Below are 18,620 nucleotides of genomic sequence, written 5' to 3'. Positions count from 1 at the left end.
GCTTGCTCCTCAAGTACTCCTCGACCCACTGGCCAAACATCGTTGGCCAATCCTCTGCCCTCCTCCCCCCTCCACCCCCCCCCCGTTGAACTCAAATATTTATTTCATCTTTCATTCTAATAGACTGTTTCATCATGTCAGGCATATCGCTGGGCTAACTTACCCAGTTCACATTAATGTTTCTCCCTCTCTCTCTTTCTCTGAGGCGTCAATGTGTGTTTCCCTTTTCCTTTTATTTATTTATTTATTTATTTATTTATTTATTTATTTATTTATTTGTCAGACAGATACCACGTACTGGGTTGTGTGATTACTAGCTCGAAGTTTGTAAAAGCTACCGCTGCCATCTTGTGACTGCGCATGTTTGAGACACGAACGCGAATAATGCTGCTCTGTCAGCACTACCGGAAAACACGGTGAACATCCGTTACGACAGGCGAGAAAACGAAAACGCTGTCTCATGCCCTACGCCAGCACGACTTGTAATTACGAGTGCGTATGGAACTTATATTTATCGAGCCGTGGAAAAAAACCCCAACTGAGTGGAGGCATTCGGACGCGCAGCTGTGTGTGAACGCGTACGGGCACGACGAACGGCGCCGTCACACGAATACGAAGCGGAGCACGCGAGCACGTCCGAGGAGCGCCATCTGTGCGCGCCTGTGGCTGTTCACCAAGCCGGAAACACGCTATAGGTCGTGGAATGACGGAGTGACGCAGCGATATTTTGGCTATGTCACTGCGATGTAGACTTGATGTGCGCGTCGCTAGTGCATGGGATGACTCAGCATGCGGTAGGCTTCACGGCCAAGTGAGCCCGGCTTTGCGAGAACTTCGAGAACACGCACGCACCGAACACCACTGCTCCATGATGCAACAGGACGTGTCTCTCCGTTGGTGAACGACTAGAGGCGTGCACAGCTCACGTTCAGTGGTGCTCTAGCCTATGCCATTTCATATTACTGGCAGTGACGTGTAGGAAATTTTTTGCCGGTGATTTGGGGGCGGGGGAAAGGGCACGCACTTGACCGGCAGCGCAGAGGGGTAGGAAGAGGGGAGGGGAGATAGGTAGGCCGCATACTAACAGGTACATTTCGGGGGGTGCGGTATATTGCGAACCGGCTACCGGTGAAACCGTGATTACGTGCACCTATAGAGTAGCAGGCCAGAGCTTGCTAGCTAAGGCCGAACTCTCTGCCTTTCCAATAAATTAATACATCTCAGGTGGTGGGAGGGTGGCACGCATTCGATCGGGAGGGGAGAGGGGCAGGAAGCTTGGAGGGGAGTTAGGTAGGTCGCATATTAATAGATAAATTTGGGAGTTGTGATGGGGGGGGGGGGGGGGCACGCACTTGATAGGTATCGGAGAGGTGGGACGCATACCAACAGATATATTTCGGGGGTGTGACAGGGGAACGAACATGACCGGAAGCTGAGAGGGGGAAGAAGAGGGAAGGGGAGCTAGGGGTTGCATACTAACAGATAAATTTCGAGAAGAAGGAGGGGAGGAAGGGGGGGTGGGGCACGTGCCCGGTGTGCCACCCCCTGGCTACGCCACTTGTTACTGGTGAATATACATATACTACAGGCTACCTAACCTTACATTCGCGGAAGGAATAAAGAAATACTACTGAGTTTGCGCAAATTCTGTGCATGCAACCTTTAAAAAGCTACTACTGGTCCACATTGCAGTGCCGACTTCAACAGCAAATGGTAAGCTCCGTGCCCCGCGAAAATTGTTTGCTTCTGTTTATCCGTAAAATTCCGGATCTGATAGAAAACAACTATGCACAACCAATAGGCTCCTTGAGTTGCAATAATCCTGCTGAATGTTACCCGTTCGCGGATCTCAAATTACAATGCGAAAGCTATGCTGTCCTCTACATACAGACCTCCACACGCCTTCACTGTCCCCTTAAGACCAACTGCAAACCATAGACGGCGTCTTTTTCCTTAGAGCAAAAATCTGCGGAGCCAGTGCGACACCTCTGTGCTCCGTGACAGTCGCGGGTTGCGCAGCAAGACGCCGACACCGGGAAAGAACTACCGTATGTTATTCCGCAGCCCAAGTGTCACGGATGTTACCACTTTCCTCCCAATTTGACGCCCCCCGCGCGTACAGGAAGGCAAGCAAGCGCCGGACCGCGGGCCCCCACCTCAACCGGCCCGATCCGTCCCAAGCGCGGCGCCCATACCAGCAGTCCTTCCGAAAAAAGCCGCGAGAAGATGCAGGGTCCCGATCATATTGACGCCATCTATCTTGTCGCAGCAGCCAGCCATCCGGCCTCAAACTCACCCCCGCACCGCTCGGCTCTTCCTTCGCGGTCGAGCCTCGCCCAGAATACCTAATCGGTGATGCCTCTTTTGCGGTTGCCCGGAGTTGCTGTTGTTGTGCGGCGGCGGCGGCGGCAGTGGCGGTGGTGGTGTGCCCAGCAAAAGCAGCAGTTCGGGGGGAGGGAGGGACGCTGGGGGGGGAGGAGACCCCCTAAGTGGCCGTTCTAAATTCGGTGGGCCACCCCTGTTTGGGAAAATAGAGTTGGGAACCGTTAGGACACGAGCAATCTGCGGTGCAACGACCCGCGTCCGCCGCGCCGCGCGCTGATCGAGAGCACCTCCCGCGCCACGGGATGCGGCCGCGCATGTGTCGGCATTGCATGCGCGGAACGCGCGCGTGCCTCGGCCGGCGAGACAATGCGAAGCTGTGACCACCGCCGCGCCTGGGTGCAACGGGCCTCAGCGGGGCAAGGCGAGCATAGACAGGAGCCAAAAAGAAGTCGGGGGGAAGGGGGCATGGACGTACGCTGGGGGGTTAACAAGCAGAGAGCACTCTTCCCAGGGGGCACATTAGTCGGTGTAATTGAGGCCTATTTATTAAGCACCCATTGGTGGGCGACGAGTAAACGACCGCGAAAACGGAAAGGTCGCACGCAGTGCCTCAGGTATACAGCGCTGACGCTACGCGGCGTAGGATTGCGCGGGCCGCAGCTAATGCCTTTCTTCCTTCCTCTTGCTTTCGCCAGTCGTTTCGAAATCGAGGGGCCGTGTTAGCAGGGACCTCCACCTGTCCGTTTCCGTTTCTCATTTCGGTCAAGCGGAGGAGTCGATTACAACGGCCACGGGAAGACGCGCTACGAGTAACAAATGGGTTGTTACGGACGCCACAGCTGTTACGAGTGAAGTAATATCGTTCGACAAAAGGCCTTTGTGGTTGGAGAATACGGCCCGTATTTTTCGATGTTGCTGTTGCCAATTTTGCTCGCTCTTGTAAGCAATAAATAACGCGTAACGGGCAAACAAAGCTCTTGACGAAAGGCTCACGGTGAAAAAAAAAATAAGGCACACCTATCTGTTTCTCTGATTTGTTATACTGTTGCCAATAGCGTTGGCAGCGCGGAGGAAGCGACTGAGGGAATGACTGCTTCCGCTGAAGGTCTGGCAGGTAAACTCAATTTGGCGCTCAAGAGACTGTTGCATCAACTTGTCTTCAAGCCGACCTAAGCACTTTTCATGACCGCGAGCGCTGGCCGTCTTTGCTTAACAACACGGCAGACATGAAGGCACAATCTTACTTGGGATAAATACAGTTGTTGCTTTCACTCTCACTTTTCTTTTTGTCCGCTCATTGTTGCCGACAAAAGCAGAGTAAATAATGAACTGATATTTTTGATAACGCAACGATCGCGTTAAAGAGACACCACACAATTTTCAACCCTGCGTTGCATATATCCCAGTAATTTCTGTAAATAAGTGCTGACGATGACTTGTCATTGTCATCATCTTATCGTTAGCACTTGTGGCATAGGTGAACTCGCAAACTCTCTGCAATTATATAGACCTGTGACTAATCCTTGTGATGTTTACACAAGAACTGTCAACAGTGAACGTTTGGCAGCGCAGTCATAAAGGTACGATGATAGCCATCTAAGACGGCGGTATCAAGGATTGCAAAAGTTATTTAGCGATAACTCTGACGTATCATACGGCCACAGTGTTCCGGCATCGTGTCTGGCACTACTGTGCTTGAGTAAACCTGCCTCTTGCAGTACTGTACACGCTCATTGCAACTGCGCACTTATTGGATGACGTATCGGGACTGGAATAATTATTTATTATAATTGAGTTAGGCTTGTGTTGAAGCTAGATTGAGTAGAAGTGAGAATAGACGGTACCGATTTATTTTCTATGTTTAACAACGCAAGGGCAATGGGTTGCATGTTGTCAAAAGTTCCACGAAAGTTCTCGGTAGAACCGGTAGAGTTCCAGTCACTGGTCAAGTCAAGTCGCTGACGGTCAATGGACGGTACGAAATACTTGCAGGTTCTTGGTTGACAATGAGACCGAGAAAACGTTCCAATGGCGGCTTCTAAAAAAAGGGAGAGCGAGACAAACAGGTGCACAGCATACTTCTCACAAAGTATCAGCATAGGTGTTCTTAAACGTCATGCACTGCTCCAGAACAGCTCTAAGCTCGGATAGCTTTCGTTCAATGTGGAGAGCAGTGCAGACGACGGTGCAACAGACACATTCAAACCCGCTTATAACGAAATGGTGCATGTGCTAAACATAGTTCGATATATCCAGTATTTCCATATATCCGAACTCAGGTATGCTGAACGTTCACGATGAGTTATGCGCGGGCAGAACGAAGCTACGGCATAGTGCCTAAACACTCCACAGTGACCTGCTCCTCTCAGCCGCATGTGTAAGTAGGCCAGCAATTCGACAGGACTTAGCTCTCTATTGCGTTATTCGGCGTATCACACCCTACCCGGTTCTGACCGAACATGTATCAAGCATCTTCGTTCGTATGGTCGAAAAATAAAAGTACAAATACGCTCGAATAGTACACGCTGAGAAAAGAACCTGCAGGCGGTTTTATGACACAGGTTGCGGACGCTTGGAGTTTGATATATCCAATGTACAGTTATATTTAGGAATTAGTATTGCCTTAATATCGCTAAATAAGTCTTGCGTGTTCAATATAAAGCATAATTCGCTGAAACCAGATTTGTTATAAGTGGGTTTGGCTGTGTACGAACAGACTAGATGCGTTTTTCTCTCCTGTTCTCGTTTCTCCCGCCGTTCACGCCGCACTCTGTTCGTCATTTTGTCATCCAGTTGGCCAGAAGAACTTTAGTCGAACCCTCGACAAGGCTTGCCCGATCTCTCCGTTGCGTCTCCTGCAATAGCTCTGCAACAATGTACTTGTGAACTCTGCGCGTAGCGCCCGCCCTTCACCAGACCCTTCCCTCGTGAAGCGGCAGTTGACGCGGCTGCTCACTTGAGTGGTCCCGAGGGTAGCTCCTCGTGCATGCCCGATCCGGCGGCCATGTCGGCGTCCTCCGACGAAGGCGCGTGCAGCGAAACCTTGTTGTGCTCGCCCGAGTGATGAGCGATTCGCGAGGGCCTCGCTGCTGTTCGCGGGATGTCGTTCACCGGCTGGCACTCGCACTCGGTGTGGTTTGGGAAGAGCAGCTTGGTCACCGAGTTGCGCAGCGCCACCTCGCCGCCGTTCTGGTTCTGCAGGTGGATCGTCTGCGCACAGCGAGCAGCGGGAGATGAGGGCGGGTTATCGAAGCGCGAAGAAATCAGTAGTCACTGATGTGGGTTGAAGTAAGGGCCGGGACATTTGGTTGATGCGGGTTTAGATGCAATAAGAAGGAGTGAAGGCATGCAGGTTAACAAAAAGAAAGAGTAGGCATTTTCTTGAGCTCTCCCTGCCCAAATATTTCCGGAGGCTTTTTTCTTCTTCGTGGCACGGAACCAGCCGAACATGGTCTCGTTTATGATAGCTCTATGACACCAACAAATCAAGGAACTGAGCTCGGACGTGGCCAGGCATTCCGAGTCTGGCCAGACAACCGGACAATGTAGCGAAAATGCAGTGTCGTTTGCTTTCTTTTTTAATTTGTTTATTATGATTATTCCTTTATTTATTTCTTGTTTTACATTTCACTGATTGTTAATCGTTAAGGATGTGAAAATTCATTTTCTTCTCTTGGTTTGGATGGGAATGGAACCATTTGTGCATTCGCAGGAAGAGGCTGTCATTCATGTTTTACTTTCTTCGCTAAATACATGAAAGAATAAAGCGGGAAGAACCAAACAATTTTTTTCTTGTCGTTTTATGGCAGCTAAAACATTTTTGAGAAGCTCTAGCACGTGTTCGGCATTGTAGTGCATACTGATATTGTGAGAAAAGTGTTCGTATTTGTTTGTTTGTTTGTTTGTTTGTTTGTTTGTTTGTTTGTTTGTTCACTTACTTATTTCAGTTCTACAGTAGTTCAGTACTGGTGACGCCATTGCATTAGCTTGACCATTGCCATTTCTTGTTCTATTTTTATCTCTAAGAACCGAGAGGAAATAGTTTTAATTCAGCGTGTTACTTCCGCCCTCGCCATGCCGATCTTACATCAAACCTAGCTATATCTATCAAAATGTGCACACAGTAGCATGTTAACCGACTTGATCAAGCCCTTAAAAACTCGACATGGTATGCCTTTCTTTTTTCTTTTCGGAAAAGCACGATAATGCTCGTCTCTACAAACCACTTTTGGTTTCTGTACCCCGGCAGCTGATACGTCATGACGTCATAGAACATTGTATCGCTCCGTTCCCGCTATCGCTGCGACTGTGGCAGGCGAGCTATGCCAGAAGCGCGCAAAGCTCTTTTGTTTTTTTTTTCTTCAGAAGTAACTTCATCATTCCTAGTCCTATTTCTACAAAACATCATCAAAGTTTGATCTATGTCATGACATCACCACAATGTCAATTCGCCAGGTTCGGCATTAAGAGACAAACATTAATTCATGATATTTAGGCTGCTATTTTTCCCGAAGGATAAATCTATGCTAAATTTGAAGTAACAAACTGGTATTGAACAAGAGAAAGCTAACAAGAGCGAAAAAGTTAAAGAGTCAGGTGACGTAAGCCCACTAAAACAGTGCACCTAAAAAACCACACAAAACACACTAGAACGTAAGGTCAGCTCACGTAAGTCCTTCTTATGCGCGGGAGAACAGGGTGGTACACTTTGTACGACTACAAAAATAACGTGTCACCACTGCTTCAACCTGCACAGGTGACAAGCACTCACGTAAAAGTGCAGGGTGACCTCCTGCACGGCCCGGGGCACGCACTGGTACTGCTCGCTGTCGCAGCATCCGGAATCGTCGCCGCACCGGTGCAGGATGGTGCACCGAGGCAGGTACTCCTTGCTCGGGTCCGAGTAGAACTCCTTGACGTGCACGACGCGCGTGCGGGGCACCCGGCACCGGGCCGTCGTCCGAATGCGCAGGAAGTGCTCGTTGGCACTCCGGACGTCCTCCAGCTCTGAGGAGGCGAGGCACAGTATATCAGGCACCATATACCATCCGGTCAGTCGAGACGCGGGAAGTAAAATGCTCCCCGAGAAGAAAGTGGGAATCTACAACCCTTGCAGCGGTAGCTGAAGCTGCTTGTCTTCTATTCACTTCCACTTTGGGGAACTCCCGTGCGCTATGATGATGGATACGTGTACACTCTGTCTATAGAGAACACATACTTTGGAGGAGAGAGATAATTCCTGAAAGTGCAGCTCTTAGAAGTGGAACAGGGCCGCAAGCACTCGATCGCACGGGTGGAGTAGTGAGTACGTTTATTCTCTATCTACCTCAAACAGCCAACATTGTGACCCCAGGAGCAATCGTCATTTTGTGTTTTAGATTTCCGGTACTAGCGGTTGCTTTCACGATGGTACAGATCGGCACAACTTTCTTTCTTTCTTTCTTTCTTTCTTTCTTTCTTTCTTTCTTTCTTTCTTTCTTTCTTTCTTTCTTTCTTTCTTTCTTGCTTTCTTTCCTTCTTTCTTTCGTTCTTTCTTTCTTTCTTTCTTTCTTTCTTGCTCCTTCGTTCGTTCGTCCATTCTTTACAGCATGGAGAAGACTTCAAAACGCATTTCGGCCCGAAGCGGGAGATTCTATACTTACTTTGAGAACGAACGTTACGCTGGCAGATCGATCCCTCATGGCCAAAAAAAGTTCGTTATGCCAAATGCTTCTTTTCTTCTTAACATTCTCTAAGGTTAGGCACAAAACAAAAGAAAGAAAGAAAAATGAAGACACCAAGGAGTATCACGAAACGAGTTTTGATTCAGCACGAAAAGTTGAATCGCGCGAAAAGTCGCAGTCCACTGCTCATTCGACAGTGCAAGCAGAAGAGCTCCTGGTCACGTCTCTGTTAGATACGAGAGGTTGTACGTATACAGTTCTTCGATCTTGCTGTACTGAAACAAATCCTTCAGTCGACCGAAACTTTCCTGTGGTGGACGATAACAAAGCGAATTTTACTGAACGCATGAGAGAGCGTTCTGTTTTAAGTTGAAGTTTAGGTATCCTCGTTCTCTGAACAACAAAGGAAAAAAAATATTTAGAAGACGAAACCTAGAACAGAACAGCGCCATCTGTACGGCGTGTGCAAGCTTATCGAATCCGGCGGCTTTTCGTAGAGTTACTGCAAACGTCTGCGCGCTACGGGAGTTGGCCGCTTGTTTAGACGGGCTCAGGGCCTGTGCAGCGCGGAGAGAGTTTATACCGAGGCAGAGTGTATACGATCTCTTGTGCTCTTGCTTTGCAAGCAGGCAGGCGGCACGCTTTGTGAAAACGCTTTCAGCACTGTATTTAGCTTTACGGTCATTCGTGCCATTTTCTCCGAAAAGCGGTGAGTCGCTCCGATACGATCTCGTTTCTACCGACGCGTAAGTACGTTCTTCTAAACTTGGATGCCGAAGTAGACAACTTGGAAAACGGTCTTCGAGATTCCCCTCACTGGGCTGCTACCAGTTTGCATCTTCTGTTTCGGGTACGCGCGATTTGGTTGAAAGCCGCCGTAAAACAGTTGGAAAGCGGCTGACGTCCGTCTTTATTTTTTTGTTTTCTATTCTCTGTGAGCCGCGCTGGCACTCCGTGAAATAAACGAATGGCCGTCCGGCTTTAGCTGATAACCTAGATCTCGCTCTCGTTAAACGAACTTTGGCCGAATTCAGGCCAGGGGTATCAGGTTGCTTTATCAGCTGCTGCGAAATCTTCGCATACGCGTGCGTCTTCCCGCGCATGCTACTGGGACTGTGATTGAGGGGCATGCGGCATTGTTTAATCTTGGCTGCCTAATAAGACATCAAGGAACCGATCTAGGGCTAGTACGCCTTTATCGCAACAGCGTGGAATATAGAGGTATAGGTTCGACGCAATAGATATGTTTTAAGTGACGTTGTTTGCAGCACTGAAGATGCATTACCGATACCATGAACGCAAGACGTATACTAATTTCTCGTTGATAGCACTCCGGACAGAAGCGGAGTTAGCGAGACTTTGATCGCACGTTTTAATCTGAGCTACCCTATGTACCTATCTCATCAAATTTACCATTGACAAAGCAGGGTACACTCTTGTCGTAAAAAAATTACGAGTGCAACTGGTTTATTGTCCGATTCTCAGCTTGCATAGCTGTTTTGCTTGCTATCTTTTGGCTCGTTTCAAACGTTTCTAATTGGTTACAAACGGCAAGTGAACAACCATGATTTCAACAGTTCCACGATTTCAACATTTTCACCTGGTATAACCGACAAGACGTTTAATCTTGCACCGATACGGCATGCGCAACGGCATGCGCAACTAGCCAAAAGATAGAAAAATAAGATGCGAAAAGTATGCAATGTACAAATGGTCTGGGAGCCAACGGAACAATAAAATGTGCTCTCCAGTGCTCTTTACGCAAGAATGCGGATGGCAGCCTGTTGCGCCGATGAAAACAATCACCGCCACGACCGTCTGCGAACGGCACACCATATCAATTCTTTCCCCTGCAAACGTCGTTACTGAAGAGCCACCACAATCGCTGTCTCGCTCTCGTGCGAACTTCACTGCCAACCCTTCCCCCTAGACCTTGTCAAGTCTGACAACTCGCCCGAGGAGCCCAAACAGTACCTGCGCTGCCTGTAGGCACGAGTACAGCTGCTCTGAAGTCAGCAGCTGGCAAACCTTTGTTCCAGTCATGTTTTCGGCGGCTAAGCGCCTGGTAAAGCCCAGGCTGATAATTCTTGCATCTTTCCTTGCCGCCATGCCACGCCCATGCCGGTCCTCCTGTTTTGATATTCATCGCTCAAGGGCCATCACTATCGTTCTTTCGCTTGTCGGGTAGACTCCGGTGTCGAGCCTGCTGCCTCGACCTTGTCAAGAGTGACAGCTCGTGGTGGTCTCTGCATCTAGGCGGGGGAGCTCATGCATGCCGGTAAGGACAGTTATGGTCGAGTTAGGATGTTGTTGAAGGGGTCCCAGGCCTGTGCAAGGGCACTTATGAAGCAGCTGCTCTCGCGTTAGCAGCTGGCAAATTATTGTTCTGCACATGCTGACAGCGCCTTAACAGCATACCGCGCCGCTTGTAACTGCGTCGATAGTACTTTCGTTATCGTTTTTCCCGGCCCGAAGGCCAGAGTTAAGCCGGTGACACTCTGGGGCTCCACAGGCGGGAGCAGACGCGCTGTGATGGATGGAAAAAACGAGCTCGGGCCTGCGTCTGGCGAGAGTGTCTCGTAACAGCGGTTGGCACAGACGTTTCAGTTTGCTAAGCCGGCGTCAGCTTGTTAAAATCGAGAATATAAGATATATATAAGATATCGATAAGTCATATGCTGGTAACAAATGCGAAGTTCTCACTGCTAAAAGGAAAAATAAAACTAACCTGCGGCGTGCGAGAAAAAAAAGCTCCATCTCACCAGCCCCGAGTCAATGACTATAGGCTAAGCAGCTTCTCTAACAATTCGCCTAGAAACCTAGCAACACCAGTATTACAACCGAGCGAATGTTTACGTAAGCACTGTTCCAGAGTGGTATTCACTTTAACGCCCCTGTGAACTGCTCAGTAATTGTTGTCCATTTGTGCCATTGAAAGCGGGTAAATTCATCCCAAGTGGCGGTTCGAGTTATAGAAGACATCGTGAAATTTGTAGTTCAAAATGCGAGAGGAGACAGGCGACCAACTTTTGCGTGTTCTTAGTGTATTAAGCCGCCTGTAACACGAATAAGCGGAAAATTTTGAACTTTTCTTGCGTGTAAGGGTAATAAAGAAGGCATATTTTCCTTCCGAGCATGGAGTGTTGGTTTTTAATTCGCTTTGTAAAGCAGTTTATTCTTTCAATGTTTCAATCAGAGGACACAAATACTGATGGCGGCAAATTTCTGAGGACTGAATTAAACAACCTGTAAAACGGCGCGCACTGCTGAGAGGTCGGCGCACAATGCTGCCACCAGAAGGAATAATTTATCTACCTGGTAAGAAGTCCATACAAAAGCAACAGCGCGATGTAGGCGACCTACCAAGATAAAAGATAAAAAGTGACACGCATCAAAGATATAGTGCGCCAATCCTTCTTGTATTAGTTTGGCGTTTCTTAGGAGCGCGGCTTTAAAACTATATAGCTGTCATGTCAGCCATCGTACATATATATGTATATATATTGTGCATACTTCACCTCGTCAGCTTTTTATGATGATGATGACTAAAGTGCATGACAAGTTAACTCGTCAAAAGCACAGGACCATCGGAGTCAGATACGTGATTTACCGCAAAAAAAAAAGTAACATTTGTAAACGCCAAGCGTGCAACGCGGCCTACCAGGCTCCTCGCGTAGAGTTGCAAGCAAGAGAACGGGCGACCACTGCGCCACAGAATTATCAGCCAAAACTATCTTCTCGAAAACATCACCGAACGCGCTTGGTTACTCATCATTCAGCCTTTCTTAGTGGAGCCGTTCTCTATACTTCTTATCCATGTCACGTACAGACGTAATTTGGCGCATGACTTGTAATACGATGCGCCCGGCTTAGAGCCGAGCAATGCGTTATCGCGCCAATCGAAACAGCCTGCGGAACCACAGCATCGCCGGCGATTAACGCTTGATGAAAGTGCATTCGGGCTCTTTATGAGGACGACGGATGTCTAAGTGCATCAAATTTAACTTATGCGCAAACGCGTTTCTCGGAAAAGCCGCGAACGTCACATCTCGGAGGCGCGCATAGCAAGTACGCGAAACCGATCCGACTATTTCCCTGTTGCGCGTTACCTTTTAAGCGCACGTTTATTTAATCACGTGACTCGCGCAATTTCTTTTAGCAACTTTGAGTCAAACTTACACGGCTAAAGTGAGCTCAAGGTGTCAGTCTTTCTTTTTTTTTTCAGCATCGTCGATTCAAGTAATTAAGGAATACTTCTGTATTGACACCTGTATGCGTCCTTCAGTTGAATGAATCGACACGTTACCATGGCGAATACTGTTTTCTGCAGCACGACCATCGTATAGTGGGAGATTAACGCTGTGACGCCGGACCATCCCAAATATACGTGGGAGATACGTTCCAGGTTGTTGCAGCTATAAGCCTTTCCACTTATCCAGGCGTCTGCCATATATGACGTAACTTCAGTCACAGCTGTTCGTAGGAAGGTGATCGCCCTTGCAAAATTCATTCGTGGTATTCATTTGTATCTAAAAAGAAAGTCTACAGATCCAACAATAATATGTGAACGTAATATGTATTTTGCATTTATGCTGAAATACCCGAGTTTGATTTGTACATTTGCTGCAACAGCAACAACAGAAACTGCATCACGCCTTTTGCGAGAGTGGAGGCCTCACGAAGAAGCACTTCTATGTGCAGTGACGTGCGGCTAGTCAACGATCGAGTCATTGTGGCACCTTGCGAGAGCACGGGCGTGACGCGGGGTTCCCGTATCCTGGCCTCACGGGCGTCCCTGGCGCTGTACAGGAGTCGCACGGTGTCGGCATAGCTGCTGCTGCTTCCACCGCTGCGGGCGTCACCGGACCGGGACGGCGTCGCGCTGCCGGCAGGAGCCGCTGCCACGGGGCCGCTGCGTGTCACTCCGAGCTGGAACCACATCAGACAAGGGGAGAGAGAAGGGTTCGGTTACTTGTGCTGATGGCTTCACGAGCGCTTCAGTATGAAATTAGGCCACTTCGCGCAAACCTATCTATCTATCTATCTATCTATCTATCTATCTATCTATCTATCTATCTATCTATCTATCTATCTATCTATCTATCTATCTATCTATCTATCTATCTATCTATCTATCTATCTATCTATCTATCTATCTATCTATCTATCTATCTATCTATCTATCTATCTATCTATTAAGCCCTCAAGAGTCACTTGAATGGATATTAGTAGTGTAGACATTATGTTAGGGGTTTTCGGTGGTGGGTGGGTCTCTGTCCAGGTCTTTGCAGCTCGCTGGGCTTGACCGAAAAGAGCACTCCGGCTCTCTAGATCTTCGCTAGCAAGCCAAGCCTCCCACTGCCTGTTACTCGTCATTTGCGCCGTAAGGGGCGAATTGGAACTTGGAGGCCGTAGTTTACACGTCCACGTGACGTGGGCAAGAGTTGGCTGCTCCTCGCACCAAGTCTCACTTGAGTGAGGCTCTTAAAGTTAACTAAAAAAGCCGCATCGCTGTTGTGATACTTTGCCACAGTACCTGCCTGTGCTCTCAGAAAGCATCCTTTACGTTCCGTTACAGCGGTCAAGCTTGGCCATAGCGCAATCTTGTAAACTGGAAACGCCTTCCTTGCATGACAGTCGAATCAGTTGAGATTTTTAGCATTCCTTTCGATCTTTTGCAGATGTACACATCTTTATTCACGACATGCACGACGCTCAGCCCGGCCCATACTCATTTTGTTCAGCATATACCGAGGGAAATCATTCAATATGTTTAAGGGACATGACTTAGGGTTAGGCAAATGCGTGAACATACCACCTTCTTTCTTTCTCTGAATTTTCCGGTGCCCATGCACGTTACAGCCTGGTCAAGGCTTCTGGAGAAGCAGTTAGATATAAGCCAAAACTTAAAGAAGGAAATTCACATATTCATTGGGCATCGCATATACAAACAACGCATAAAGCCCCACGCCATCTTCTAGCACCCCGATGGTCCTAATGAAGAACCCTTAGTCGAACTTTAACTCTAAGGTCAGGCCTAAGCACGCCAGCACGCTCTGCAGCGAAGGCAGCAACGCAGCATGATTTTCAAACTTTTTTTTTTCCTGTCGAGGCTGCACTCAGCGCACTAGAACACAGAAATCGTCGACACAAACAGAACATCTTCAGTAAGCGACGCAAGGGGTGCGCCCATTTGGGAAACTCTTAAATGCTCTAACGGGTACCCTCGGGGCGCTCCTGAAACGAAGCTATTAAGTCTTCACTACTTAATCAGCCAGCACTGCCTAACCGCACGCCGGCTGCAGCAACAGGACCAGCGTAGCCCCGAAACAAGCGAAAGAAGAGAGAGCCGGGGCGCGCCGCCGAAACCGTAAACAGTGGCTCGCATCACGACGCTCGGCGCTCGCGGCGCAGATTAAAATCTGGCGCGAACAGCGCACGTGCGTCGGCGCCATGCTGGGAGTTCCTCCCGCGGGCGCGTATAACGACCCTCGGAATCTGGCAAAGACGGCGCGGGACAAACGGGCGAACGACGGGGGATCACCCCGCCGCTGCAAACTTGGAAGCGCGCGGCGGCCATGCGGTGTTTACGGCCAACCACCGAAGCGAGCGAGTGCGCTAACAGTATACCAACGGCAGCAGCAGCGAAACCCCGGGAGCCGCTTTCTCTTCTCGCTGCAGCCTGCAAGATGTAAACAAATTGTCGGATCCTTATACCACGGCGCGGCAAACCTGGCCGCATCGAGGGATAGGAGAGGAAGATGAAAAAAGAACGCGAAGAGAGCAGACACGGCAGCACAACCTCTGGCCGCCTCTCGTGGACCACTGTGAAGAAGAGAACCAAGTAGAGAGGAAGGAGAAGCCATCTCGGCTTTGATTTACGACGATCAGTGGTCGCTCGTAGACATGAGAACGCTTTCAGTGGGTTCGCGTTATCTAGCTCACGCGGAATTGGAAACAGAAAGCGCACCAAGGGCTGGGGAGAGCAATTAAATTGCGTACGTTCTGTTGCAGAGTGTCTATCGTGGAAATAACTTGGAGGTTTACGCTCGTCGGCTCCATCGATTTACTGGGGATTCCCGCCCAATGAAAGCGTCAAGCGAAACAACGAAGAAACCAAAGCTGACATTTTGACAGCCGCGTATACATGGAACGCATCTTTCAAGAGAGCAAGGGACAACGAGCTTTTCAAGCACAGACTGCAATGATGACCTTCGTGTATCGAGCGTCTGGTCATGACATTAAAAAATACATCCCGAGATCACGTATGCCGCTTGGCGACATAATAACGAGAGCATAAAGACAAAGTAATGTTCGCGCGAAAACGAGTGATACTGAACCAAGAAATTACCCAGAAATGCTCAGACCGAGTGCTGTTCCTCGTTGTACCGGTGCCCAGAGACTTCCAGTGCATGGAGACTGCGAAACTTTATCTTTCTCGCCGAGTGAGTTTGGCGTCTATTAAACGTCAAAGTGCGCAGCACAGGTTGCGCCATGCAACTGAAAATTTCAACCTCCGATTACTGACCTTATTCTGCGGCGGCGAGGATCTGTTCACTGCGTCTGACGAGAGCGTACGCGTGAGCAGATGCGTACGTTATTGAAATGCATAGCTGCTAAATGGACTCGCCAATTTTACACAGCAGCTTGCTGATTTCGGAAACGTTAATTCTATACGCATAGTCTGGGTGTATATGGACAAAAGGAAAACGAGCTTTAGCAAGAAATTTCTCTCTTATTGCTTTCGTTTTTCTTGCTCATTTCAATGTTACTATTTCTGTGTTAAGCTTTCTAATACATTTATGAGAGCCATCCGTCGAATTTTAGCCAACAGACTTAGTGGCTAAGTGCCACAGCCTTTAGGGTCATCCCAATGATCAAGCTTTGTTTTCCTTGTGGCCTCGAGCCTCAATCTCTCCTTGTCCAAAGCGTCCAGCGGTTTCATCCGCCTTCGAAACAAACGGTTGCCTACTGTGACCACACAAAAAGCAAGAAAACTGTGTTGTGCATCCAACGGGTTCTCTTCCTGGACCAGTGACCGATCAACCCCAATAAGCCAGATGGAGGAAAACTCTTTTCGGCACAGCGACCACGATGAGAAAGTGCGGGTCATAGGGCGCGGGGGACACCGCGGGTTGACAAACGGCATGACGTGCACAAGAGAAGAGCCGACCGCAGGCAGACAGGAAAGCCTCCGAACAGAGACGTCAGGAAGAAGTGATGAGTTGTGCGCCGGCCTCCATATAGTGTCTATGCGCGTGAGTGTACGTGCGCGTGTGAGCGAGCTTATTTATCAGCTTCGATCGGTGGGAGAAAGACTCGGCGATATTATACCATGCTCGGCATCCACCACGCCGCTGTACGACACCGTCAGCGTTTGACGGGAAACGATGAAGGTTCATTTGCTTTGAGGTTTAGCGTGATGCTTGTGTGGGAGTTCTTGAAGAGAAATAAACAGAGCGGGAGAGAGAAGCACATCGAGTGAGTGCGTGCGTGAGCGCACCGTATTTACAGACGGTGCACAATACGACACGTTAGTTATTCCAGATGGTGCAGTTTTTTCCCACTTCTGTGTGGGGAAGCCGCATTGCCATGATCATTATATTATCAACGAACTGCAAAAAGACGGTATTCGTCAATCAAAACAGTCGAAGCAACTACGCAAATGACACGTTCTCTCGCAATTTCAGTTGCAGAGAGAGAGACAGAGAAAGAGATACAAAAGAGAGAATGCTGGGTGGTTAACCAGACGCACGTTCAGTTTGCTACCCTGCACTGATGAAAATGAATACAATGACGAAAAGAGAGAGAGAGCGCGCAGTTTCGCGCTCATTTGAAGGAGCGCACCGAGCGCACAAACGGTAACAAAGACCTGTTCACTTGAAGTACTGCAATAACGCTTTCGCAGCTTTCTGCGGCCATGGTTCAAGGATCTTCATTTCCGAAAATGGTTTAGCGTCCAGCCGATTTAATGCAGACAGCAGAGGTCCACATGTGACGTCGTACCGGGGACAAAGATACAAAACGTGTTCAATAGTTTTTGTTTTTCAACAAATTAGGAGTCAGACGCGAAGACAGAGATACGAAAGGGAAGAAAAGCCCGGGAGGTTAGCCAGTGTGTGCACCGGCTGGCTATCCTGTTCCGGGGAAAGTGGTAAAGGGAATAAAAAGTTGAAAATTGCCACTCCGAGCCAGAGGCAGCACAACAATGCCACCTCATAACGCCAAACCTTTTTTATGGCACTTCTACCTTTAGGGAGTGATCAAGTATATGTCGACGATACTTCGGGAGGTTAGGAGAAGACCTGCATTTGTGTTTCGTTGCTTTGGCCATGAAGTGGAGTTTCCTTGAAGCATCCGTTCTGGATAGGATAATGAAGAAGCCCCCAGCACACCGATCGACCAAAGATCCAGCTCCGTATGTACACGCTGTGGGTTCCGGGCATTCCACGAAGACTGAAACTCGCTACGCCAGGTAATAAGCCCCATGAAGCTTCAAGCCAACACCATCAAAAAAAATTCAGCAAATTTCCGTCTAAATGGTCTTCCAACTCTCCACGCCAATATTTCGTAGTGAAGCAAGCTTCGACTAACGTCCGTTCGCTGCCGCGCGAAATCCGGGCTCAGCGCTTAATATACGGTGCGCATGTTTAGTCAGGCAATAAAAGAAAAAGAAGAAACAGAGAGAGAGAGAGAGAGAGAGAGACGAAAAGAAACCACGTGCACGCTTGTTGGTAGCGTCGTTGGTGTATACGCCCGCTCCTAACTTCTCACGGCCCAGATATCGATCCAGCAGTGAATACCACGCACTCGGTGCATTGCTGCAAAACCATCAACATTTCACGCGACGCCTTTCCAAGAAAACTAACTGTCCTCGCCGCCCACGAGGAACGCGGGCCGTGCTCTCTCGCGGAGAAGGAAACGTCGCGACGGGCGCTGCCGCCTAAACGCATCCAACATCTGTACTACGGGGGTCGACTTAAAAGTAACCTCGGCGAAAAAGGAAATAAAACAAAGAAAACGCAGGAGCAGTTCAGGGGCAAGTTATTGCGCCAGCTCTCACTACCGGTACGTGCAAGGAAGAAGAAACCGCTCTTTCCAGTTGAGTCAATGGATTTGCATACTCGTTATGCTCGCGCTCGTGCGCGCTCACTCGCCATGCGAGTCGGCTTCATAAACCGCCGTCTTTAGTACGACGCCCGAGGCGTACACGGGGTCGGCGGGAGACGAGTGCCTAGCCCTGCGAGACGCTCGACCGGAGAGAGCAGCAGCAAACCGGCACGGGGATGCTGCAGCGACGACGCCTTCGCGAAGCCCGTAAAAGGTGCGCGCGACGCGGACCATTAAAACTGAGCAAGATCGGAAAAGGCTCGCGCGTGGCTCGGCATCTGCGTGACCTCTTGTGCTTCCATATACATGCCCCAGGAGGCGTCGCCGTCGTCACAGCTGGCGCCAAACAGCACGAACCGCCAGTGCCGACATAAGAAAACCGTGGCCCCCTTTCATGAGATAGGCCTCCTTGTCGCTCGAAGCAGGCACACGCGAAACCGCGTCACTCGGTAATGACTGGCGTATATCTTGATTCGTCGTCACGGGTAAGAGGACGCTCCTCATCCCTTCCTCCCGCCAAGC

General features: G+C 49.2%; 1 protein-coding gene across 2 annotated transcripts in view; it reads right to left on the bottom strand.

The window, feature by feature from the left end:
* LOC139057253 (uncharacterized) overlaps window positions 1–18,620 on the bottom strand; it is a 149,810-nt gene that overhangs the window by 10,996 nt on the left and 120,194 nt on the right. The window contains exons 2-5 of one of the 2 annotated variants that reach the window (XM_070535135.1): window positions 12,728–12,917; window positions 7,097–7,332; window positions 5,282–5,535; window positions 2,278–2,518 (exon numbers count right to left, since the gene is read on the bottom strand). In XM_070535135.1, coding sequence (XP_070391236.1) covers window positions 2,293–2,518; window positions 5,282–5,535; window positions 7,097–7,332; window positions 12,728–12,917 — 906 coding nt within the window. In that variant the 3' untranslated portion in view covers window positions 2,278–2,292. Of the gene's footprint in view, window positions 1–2,277; window positions 2,519–5,281; window positions 5,536–7,096; window positions 7,333–12,727; window positions 12,918–18,620 lie in introns of those variants that run through there. The other variant, XM_070535134.1, reaches the window with a different exon arrangement.

Source organism: Dermacentor albipictus, chromosome 3 (genome assembly GCF_038994185.2).
Source record: "Dermacentor albipictus isolate Rhodes 1998 colony chromosome 3, USDA_Dalb.pri_finalv2, whole genome shotgun sequence".
NCBI lineage: Eukaryota > Metazoa > Arthropoda > Arachnida > Ixodida > Ixodidae > Dermacentor > Dermacentor albipictus.
Note: the sequence above shows the minus strand (reverse complement) of the source record. Positions and strands in the feature narration are given on the sequence as shown.